Below are 10,015 nucleotides of genomic sequence, written 5' to 3' on the forward strand. Positions count from 1 at the left end.
TTGCCAACACTTTGAGAATAAAGACGGAATGTATTGGGCATGCATTATAAACATGGCGTCCGTTCTAAAACCTGGCCGAACTCTCTTAAAAATATATGGCTCTGGGAGAAACCAACAAATGTCCTTTGTCATGAAAACCCCTTTCATTATCTCACAGTAGACAGCAGAAGAGGCCATTAGATGTATATTTTTCCTGACAACCAGAGAGAAAGGTTCGTACTGTTGGTAGCCTACTGGCTCTTACCGTCAAGCTCCATTGAACTATAATATATTACAGAATTGGGGTCAATTCTGAATTAAGAAGCAGATTGCTCTTTATTTCCAATTCAATTCATGAATTTGAATTGAATTTGAGTTGGATACACTCAACAGGCCGCAGAATTTGAATAGAATTTGAATGAAAGGAAGTGGAATTGAATTCAAAGAAATTCATTGAAATTCAAATGGCTTACTTATTCTACACAAAATCATATTGTGAATTGTATCACCGTTTTTAGTTGACACCCTGGCTCTCCTGGTGTTGTTATCATCAAATGAACATTGAAAATCATTCCAGGATCAGGATCAATGGCCTTCTGGAAGGCCTTGAAATGGACAGGTATCATGCGGACCGGGACAGCCGCTGCTCTTCTGGGCCTAAGACAAACTGTCGGAATACAGAAAGCCACAGAATAAATGGGCACAGGCTGGTGTATGTAGCAGCGGAAGGGGGAATTACAGCAGCCATTTAAAGATGAGCTCCCAACCAGAAAGGCTCAGCTCTCCACCCTGCAAGACACTGAGGAGTTTGATGTCCTTATCATAAGGGGACAGGCCGCGGGCTCCAGATGTGTTGTCACACGCAACCTTAAGACTGCCCTGGTGGAGAGGAATGATTTCTCATCGGGGACCAGCAGCCGGAGCACCAAGCTCAGCCATGGAGGAGTATACTACCTCCAAAAGGCCATTATTACATTAGATTATGAACAATACATGATGGTGAAAGATGCTCTCCATGAGCGCTCCAACCTGCTCGACATCGCCCCTCATCGCCCCACTACCCATTATGTTCCATGTTTACAAATGGTGGCAGCTGCCATACTACTGAGCTAGTATAAAGATGTAAGACCTGGTGGCTGGAGGCCAGTGTCTGAAGAGTAGCTCTGTCCTCAGTAAGAACAAGGCCCTGGAACTCTTCCCCGTGCTGAAGAAAGACAAGCTGGTGGGAGCCATCGTCTACTATGATAGACAGCATAACAATACATATTGCCCTGACAGCAGCCAGACACACTGCTGCAATTGCTAACTACAGTACACAGAGGTGGTCCACCTGCTGGAGAAGACAAGTGCTGAGATGGGCAAGGAGAAGATCTATGGGGAACGCTGCAGGGACGTTATCACAGGAAATGTATTTGACGTCAGAGCCAAATGTGTCATCAACTCCACGGGACTGTTCACTGACTCTCTGAGGAAAATGGATGACGGGAAGAACGCTAAAATCTGTCAGTCCAGTGCTGGGGTTCACATAGTCATCCCTGGTTATTACAGTCCTAACATGATGGGTCTCCTGGACCCGGCAACCAGCGACGGCCGTGTCATGTTCTTCCTGCCCTGGGAGATGATGACCATCACGGACGACGGACACGCCCACTGACGTCACTGCCTACACCATCCCCAGAGAGGAAGACATCAACTTCATTCTGAACGAAGTCTGCAACTATTGTACCTCAGCCCTGATATAGAAAGGAGACGAGAGGAGAGGAAACGTCCTGGCAGTGTAGATTGGTATCCATCCTCTGGTCACTGAGCCCAACTCTAAAGACACTCAGTCCATCTGCAGGATCCACAGTGGCCTGGTCACCATTGCAGGAGGGTATGGCTGCCGTCTTATCGGCCCTCAATCAATCATGCTATTTTTTTTTGCGTTGTTCATAACTTGTTTTGTACATAATGTTGCTACCATCTCCTGTGACGAAAATAACTCCTAAACATCAGAACAGGGATTGCTCACCTCAAACTGAACAAGAGTTTTTCTTCAATGAGTCGGACGCGAGAGATATACTTTTGACATCCGACCAGGCCCTGATCCACGTGACTCGATGGAGAAGGTAACGGCGATTCTAAGGCAAAAGATCAGGGTGCCTTGTGAGGACCAGGTGACGAGTGGCTAACCTGCCCTTGCCCTCCGTTCTGCAAGCTAACGTTCAATCGCTAGAAAATAAATGGGATGAACTGAAAGCACGTATATCCTACCAACGGGACATTAAAAACTGTTTTTATGCTTCACGAGTCGTGAATGGACGACAACATTAAGAACATAGAGTTGGCGGGTTATACACTCTATCAGCAAGACAGAACAGCAGCCTCTGGTAAGACACGGGGCGGGGGCCATTGCCTTTATGTAAACAACAGTTGGTGCACGATATTGAAGTAAGTCTCAAAGATTTGCTCGCCTGAGGGGGAGTATCTTATGATAAGCTGCAGACCTCACTATTTACTCAAAGAGTTTTCATCTGTTTTTTTCCCGTAGCTGTCTATATACCACCACAGAGCGAGGATGGAACTAAAACCGCAATAAATGAGCTGTATTCCGCCATAAGCAAACAGGAAAATGCTCATCCAGAGACGGCGTTCCTAGTGGCCGGTGACTTTAATGCAGGGAAACTGAAATCAGGTTTACTGAATTTCTTTCAATATGTTAAATGTGCAACCAGAGGTAAAATAATTCTAGACCACCTTTACTCCACACACAGAGATGCATACAAAGCTCTCCCTTGCCCTCCATTAGGCAAATCTGACCATAAATCTGACCATGTCCTCCTGATTCATGCTTACAAGCAAAAATTAAAGCAGGAATCACTAGTGACTATAAAAGGTCTATAAAAAAGTGTTCAGATGAAACAGATGCTAAACTATAGGACTGTTTTGCTAGCACAGACTGGAATATGTTCCAGGATTCTTCCGATGAGATTCAGGAGTACACCTCATCTGGCTTAATCAATAAGTGCATCGATGACGTCGTCCCCACAGTGACTGTATGTACATACCCCAAACAGAAGCTATGTATTACAGGCAACATTCACACTGAGCTAAAGGCTAGAGCTGCTGCTTTCAAGAAGCGGGACTCTAACCCGGAAGCTTATAAGAAATCCGGATATGCCCTCCGACGAACCATCAAACAGGCAAAGTGTCAATACAGGACTAAGATCGAATCGTACTACATCGGCTCCGATGCTTGTTGGATGTGGCAGAGCTTGCAAACTATTACAGACTACAGAGGGAAGCACAGCCGAGAGCTGCCCAGTGACACGAGCCTACAAGATGAGCTAAATAACTTCTATGCTCGCTTCGAGGAAAGTAACACTGAAACATGCACGAGAGCATCAACTGTTCCCGGAAGACTGTGTGATCACGCTCTCCGCAGCCAATGTGAGTAAGAACTTAAAACAGGTCAAGACAGATTACCAGGACGTGTACTCCAAGCATGCACTGACCAACTGGCAAGTGTCTTCACTGACATTTTCAACCGCTCCCTGTCTGAGTCTGTAATACCAACATGTTTCAAGCAGACCACCATAGTCCCTGTGCCCAAGAACACTAAGGTAACCTGCCTAAATGACTACCGACCCGTAGCACTCACATCTGTAGCCATGAAATGCTTTGAAAGGCTGGTCATGGCTCACATCAACACCATTATCCTAGAAACCCTAGACCCACTACAATTTGCATAGCGCACCAACAGATCCACAGATGATGCAGTCTCTACTGCACTCCACCCTGCCCTTCCCACCTGGACAAAACACCTATGTGGGAATGCAATTCATTGACTACAGCTCAACGTTCAACAACATAGTGCCCTCAAAATTCATCACTAAGCTAAGGACCCTGTGACTAAACAGCTCCCTCTGCAACTGGATCCTAGACTTCCTGAAGGGCCGCCCCAGGTGGTAAGGGTATGTAACAAAAAATCCACCATGCTGATCCTCAACACGGGGGCCCCTCAGGGGTGCGTGCTCAGTCCCCTCCTGTACTTCCTGTTCAGTCATGACTGCATGGCCAGGCACAACTCCAACACCATCATTAAGTTTGCTGATGACACAACAGTGGTAGGCCTGATCACCGACAATGATGAGACAGCCTATAGGGAGGAGGTCAGAGACCTGACCATGTGGTGCAAGGACAACAACCTCTCCCTCAATGTAATCAAGACAAAGGAGATGATTTTGGACTATAGGAAAAAGTGGACCGGGCATGCCCCCATTCTCATTGACAGATCTGTAGTAGAGCAGTTTGAGAGCTTCAAGTTCCTTGGCGTCCACATCAACAACAAACTAACATGGTCCAAGCACACCAAGACAGTCGTAAAGAGGGTATGACAAAACCTATTCCCCATCAGGAGACTGAAAAGATTTGGCATGGGTCCTCAGATCCTCAAAAGATTTTACATCTGCACCATCGAGAGCATCCTGACGGGTTGCATCACTGCCTGGTATGGCAGAGGGTAGTGCGTACAGCCCAGTACATCACCGGGGCCAAGGTTCCTGTTATCCAGGACCTCTATACCAGGCGGTGTCAGAGGAAGGCCCTAAAAATCGTAAAAGACTCCAGCCACCCCAGTCATAGACTGTTCTCCCTGCTACCACACGGCAAGCAGTACCGGAGCGCCAAGTTTAGGTCCAAGAGGCTTCTAAACAGCTTCTACCCCCAAACCATACGGGGCGGCAGGTAACCTAGTGGTTAGTGTTTGACTAGTAACCTCAAGGTTGCAAGATATAATCACCAAGCTGACAAGGTTAAAATATGTTGTTCTACCCCTGAACAAGGCAGTTAACCCACTGTTCCTAGGCTGTCATTGAAAATAAGTATTTGTTCTTAATTAACTGACTTGCCTAGTTAAATAAAGGTTAAAAAAATAAGACTCCTGAACAGCTAATCAAATGGCTACCCAGACTATTTGCACCCCCCACACTGCTACTACTCTCCGTTATTATCTATGTATAGCCACTTTAACAACCCTACCTGCATGTACATAATTACCTTAACACCGGTGCCCCCGCACATTGACTCTGTACCGGTACCCCCTGTATATAGCCCTGCTATTGTTATTCGCTGCTCTTTAATTATTTGTTTTTCTTATGTTACTTAATTTTAATTTTGTAGGTATTTTCTTAAAACTGCATTATTGGTTAGGGGCTTGTACTTTAGCATTTCACTGTAAGGTCTTGGCGTATGTGACAAATAAAATTGATTTGATTTTGTCAACATGATGTTGGAGACCCTGGACACAGCGGGTGCATGCCACAGGCTGGGGGTGGGCCCAGTAAGACAGTGGGCCTGATGCTGGAGTGGGGCCAAGACTGGACCCCCACCTTGTACATTCGACTGGTGCAGGACTACATCCTGGAGAACGAGGTTGCTCAGCACTTGGCAGCGATGTACGGGGGAAAGCATTTGAAGTGGCCAAGATGGCACGGGTCACTGGGAAGAGGTGGCCCACCGTAGGGAAGAGACTGGTCTCTGAAATTCCCTTACATTGAGAGTAAGGTAAGGAGTATGCCTGTACACACACGGCAGGGTTTCCTCAATGTGTAGGCTGCTGATGAGGCTCTGCCACGCATCATAGTGATCATGGGTAAGATGTTGGACTAGTGGTGAAGAAAAGAGGACTGAGGATCTGGAAGCTGCTAAGAAGTTCCTGTACCTTGAGATGGGTTACAGGTCCCGCTCTGTGCAGCTGACCGGGACCCTAGAGATCACACTGGGTGCAAAGGAAGTGGCAAAGTACACAAAACAGTTCCAAAAGTTTGACAAAGATGGTAAAGGCTTCAACACCAATGTGAACGTTCAGAGGGTCTTACAGAACATCAGTGTCCAGATTGATGAGAATGCTCACCAAGGAATCCTTGACGAAATGGACCTCAACAAGAACGGACAGGTGAATCTGAACAACTTTTTACAGCTGGTGAGTGCTGTGAAGAAGAGCCAGGTTTCTGACAGCAGGTTGGCCATCCTTATGAAGACAGCTGAGGAGAGCCTGCACCTGAGGGGACCTGTATCTATGGAGGAGGGGTGTGACGTGAATCGTAAACAACAAGAGTATGAATTATATTTGTATTCTAATTTAATCTGGATGAGTATGTCAACCCTGGATGTTTTATTGCAAAATTGAGGCTAAATAGGGGTGCCAGATAGCCTAGTGGTTAAGAGCGTTGGGCCAGTAACCGAAAGGTTGTGTACACTTGAGCAAGGCACTTAAGAGCGTCTGCTAAATGACTGACAGGCTGACTACACCGCTCGTGTCGCGTGCGCGAGCATTGCAAAATAAGGTTAGAAATCTATATTATTCAATTATTGCACCCACACTGCTCGCGCACGCCAACGAGCGTCTGCGTTGCCAAGGGCTAAAACAGAAGTCAGTTCTATTTTTGATGTAGATCGTGCTGCAAGTCTTGCCTCTCCCATCTCCTCATTGGTTTAAAGAAGCAGGTACCCACGTGCCATCTCTTTATTGGTTATACCCACGTGGGTGACTGAAAGACGAACGAGCTCAGTGGCGGTAATGCACCTAATTTATGAAAGTTGCCAATCGCAATATAAAGTCAAGAGAAGAAAAAGCCTAGAGAGGAGAGATGACTAGAAACTATTTGGTTGACCGTTTTATGTGTGGATTAATTGTCGGAGTAGAGGACCTTGTGAATTTCAGATAAAAAACAACTCAATGTTTATATCCCAGGACAAATTAGCTAGCAACACCTAGCTAGCTAAATTGCCATAAATGTTTAATGCTTTTCGACCTGTCCCCAAATTAATGTAATTAGTTCAGAGTTAGTTTTGATATTTGAACCTGCGTGTTGTGATCGCATTTGGTGTGGGGAGACAAAATACAATTATGCACGATGGCGCACGATGGAGCATGATGGCGCAAGATGGCACACGCACACAGCCGGTTTGGTTTCTGTGTAAAATTTAAATGGGAAATCATGTAAGATTACAATACCATTTAGCATAAGGTGTCCCATCTGCTCTTACAATGCCCTCTACTGCTAATTCTGTGTCTCCTTGACCTGCTGCCACTCCCTCAGTACTCTCTCTCTCAGTGTGTGTGTGATTGTACGGGTGGAGACAGGTGTGCTGGAGTCAGAGCAGATCCCCACCAGCTGTAACCTGTTCCATAATCAAGACCTCGTCAAATACTCAGCCCTGCCACTTCCACGCTGCCAGATCGTAATCTCTGCTCAGTTAGTCTATGCTTCTAGCCGTTTGTTACTGTTAGAGCCTGTTGTGCCTGTTTTCTTTGCCTGCCGCTGTTTTCCTCTCCACTACAGTTCCACCCGCTCTGACTGTGGTCCCTCTCCACAGTTCCACGTCTCGTCATGCTCTCCTGGATTCCCCACTCTACTGCTCCCTTGGATTCCCCTCCGGACCTGCTTACCCTATCCAAACCCCTCTCGCTCCTGCCTCAGCCTCCGCATATGGTTCCCTGCAACCCACCCGAGCTTCCCCTGGCCTGCACTCCATCTTCCCCCTGTTTTTCAATAAATACCTTGGTTACTTCATCTCAGTTTCCTAATCTGAGTCTGCTCTTGGGTTCCCCTGTTTCACTCCGCATAACATAAGGTTGAACATTTTCATTTTCAAAACTCATTCTCGTAAAATAATTGTAAATAATTATAGTGGTCTGGAAATATTCTACAATTTGTGTTGTGGGTTGTCTATGATTATCCATTATTCCCTTAATGTTCAAAATGTTAGAAAGAAAGAAAAATGCCAGAATGCATTAGGTTAAACACTGCAGTATGGAAGGGAACAATCTAACATCTCATGGCAAAGAAAAATACTGCTTGACATCGTTGAGTTATCATCTAATTAATATTTGAAATGGTATGTCTATTCTTTGCTTTAATAAGTGGCATAACCTTTTGATAAAATATTTTTTAAATGAACGAGACTCATGTTTCATGTTTCATAATGTCTGACTGCAGTGGGCAATAAAGCTATTAGTAGACATCAGAGGAAGTAAGTGCATTAGACTGGACATCCAGTTTACTAGACTTGACACTCACTGTCTTATAATGCCAGACAGTTTAGTAGACTAATAGGGTTCAGTTTAGTACACTGTGAGGGTTTAGTCCCCAAAGTTTGGCCATGGCCTGTCATGTCTTTAAACATGTCAGAGGGAGTCGCGGGGTTCAAGCAGTTTAATTATGTGGGCATAATTATTCTCCTTAAGGGTACACTCAGCATGGTAAGGTCATCGTAAACAGTAACCACATCACTGACATCAATACTATTTAAATTAAGGGAGGGTGCAGATCGGGAATAGCCAATAATAATGGCAGTAATTGCAATTTGAATCATGTTGATCTTAATGTCTGTAAAGTTGGAGCATTTAAAATAAAATATGTTTTAAAGCTAGCCCAATTTGAGGATTATTTTAAGTATAATCCTTTCACTTCAAACTAAATCAAACGAAAGAAAGCCGTCATATTTACCAGCTAGAGATGGAGGTAAAAGAGACTCCCTGCTTGACCTGGCCCAGCTCTCCAGCCATATGCTGTGTGTGTGTGTGTGTGTGTGTGTGTGTGTGTGTGTGTGTGTGTGCGTGTGTGTGTGTGTGTGTGTGTGTGTGTGTGTGTGTGTGTGTGTGTGTGTGTGTGTGTGTGTGTGTGTGTGTGTGTGTGTGTGTGTGTGTGTGTGTGTGTGCGCGCGCGCTCGCGCGAGCGTCGGCATGAACTGAGGACGACTGCGTGTGAAATATGAAAGCGAGTCCGAAGAATGCACGTAGGCTAGTAGACGCGCACACACACACATAAGCACACACACTCCACCAGACTCCATGTCTTTCCTCTGGTTCTCAAGCGCGAGTAAACATTGATTCACTGTTTCACCAGCAGAAATGTATCATCGTTGAACGAAAGCAAAGTATTAGTATATATTTTTTTGCCAAACAATGTATAATACAGTGTAGCAACTTCAAGTCACCGAAGATTGACTTTCTGTGCTTACATTTGACAAATCATCGTTATGCTTAGGTAACATGGTGAGGCACACATAAAATATTGTACTATAAAAAAAACAGAATTTCCATACGAAATACACGATTCCTTTATAGCCTAAAAGTTTTGGGGAGAAAAGTACTTTTTTTATCATGCATTTCCCCAAAAGGATATGCATTCACACATTTTCATACGGACAATAATAGGCATACAATATCAAAAGTAAGTTGTCACCAATGATAGTAGGCTAAGTAGAGTTCCAGTAGAAAGCCCTTACCTCACCACACCGTACATCACAAGGACATTCCCGAGCAATCCCACAACGCAGATAACGGAGTAGAGCGCCGTGATGGAGATGGCTACTATAATATTGGAGGCGCTCTGAACCGGGAGCTGATGGGTGTAGTTTCCTCCGTTGGGCTCGAACCCCATCTCGTCGTCCGGGTAGGTGACATTGGATGGAATCACCGAGTACAACTCGAAATCAGCCGGTTCAGCACCGGGGGCAGTGGATGGCTCCATGGTTATACTATTGTCGCCCGCGTCTGTGACTGTCTCTGTTCTCTGGTTCGTGGTGCTGAAAACTTCACCAAGCACTACTGGTCGGCTAGGAGGGCACGACTTGCGCTTTTGTTTCGCCTACTGGGCGTTTTATTGGTTGGAAGGTGTGTACTTATCCTTACGCGCCAAAGGGCGAGTTTTGTCGGTTAGTCTGTCTCACCCAACGGTCGATCCTGATTAACAGAATGATGACAGACTTTACCACCCAAAAAATAAGAAAGCAAAAGTGTTTTCACTACTGTTTAGATTTCACAGAAAATGATGATCCAATAACTGTTCCTTCATGTGTCCAGTTGAAAGAGAGGAGTCCTGTTCTCAGGAGGATCGGTCTGTGTGGTGTTGACGGTAGCCATTAGTCGAAAAGGTGCACATGGTGATTTGTCTCGCTCTCCAAACGCCTCATGTTACCCCCCATCCGGTCCTGCATGTGATTTTTTATAACCAACCTTATACTTCGAGATCAAAGTTGTGCATTGTTG

At 45.4% G+C, this 10,015-nt stretch overlaps 1 protein-coding gene and 1 pseudogene across 1 annotated transcript in view; one reads left to right on the forward strand and one right to left on the reverse strand.

The window, feature by feature from the left end:
* LOC109907398 (delta-type opioid receptor) overlaps positions 1–9,781 on the reverse strand; it is a 32,866-nt gene extending 23,085 nt beyond the window's left edge. The window contains exon 1 of the mRNA XM_020505333.2: positions 9,253–9,781. Within this exon, the coding sequence (XP_020360922.2) occupies positions 9,253–9,497 (245 nt within the window). The 5' untranslated portion in view covers positions 9,498–9,781. The remainder of the gene's footprint in view (positions 1–9,252) is intronic.
* Positions 568–7,999, forward strand: LOC109908666 (glycerol-3-phosphate dehydrogenase, mitochondrial-like; annotated as a pseudogene).
* Positions 9,782–10,015: the final 234 nt, after the last annotated feature.

Source organism: Oncorhynchus kisutch, linkage group LG17 (assembly GCF_002021735.2).
Source record: "Oncorhynchus kisutch isolate 150728-3 linkage group LG17, Okis_V2, whole genome shotgun sequence".
Classification (NCBI taxonomy): Eukaryota; Metazoa; Chordata; class Actinopteri; order Salmoniformes; family Salmonidae; genus Oncorhynchus; species Oncorhynchus kisutch.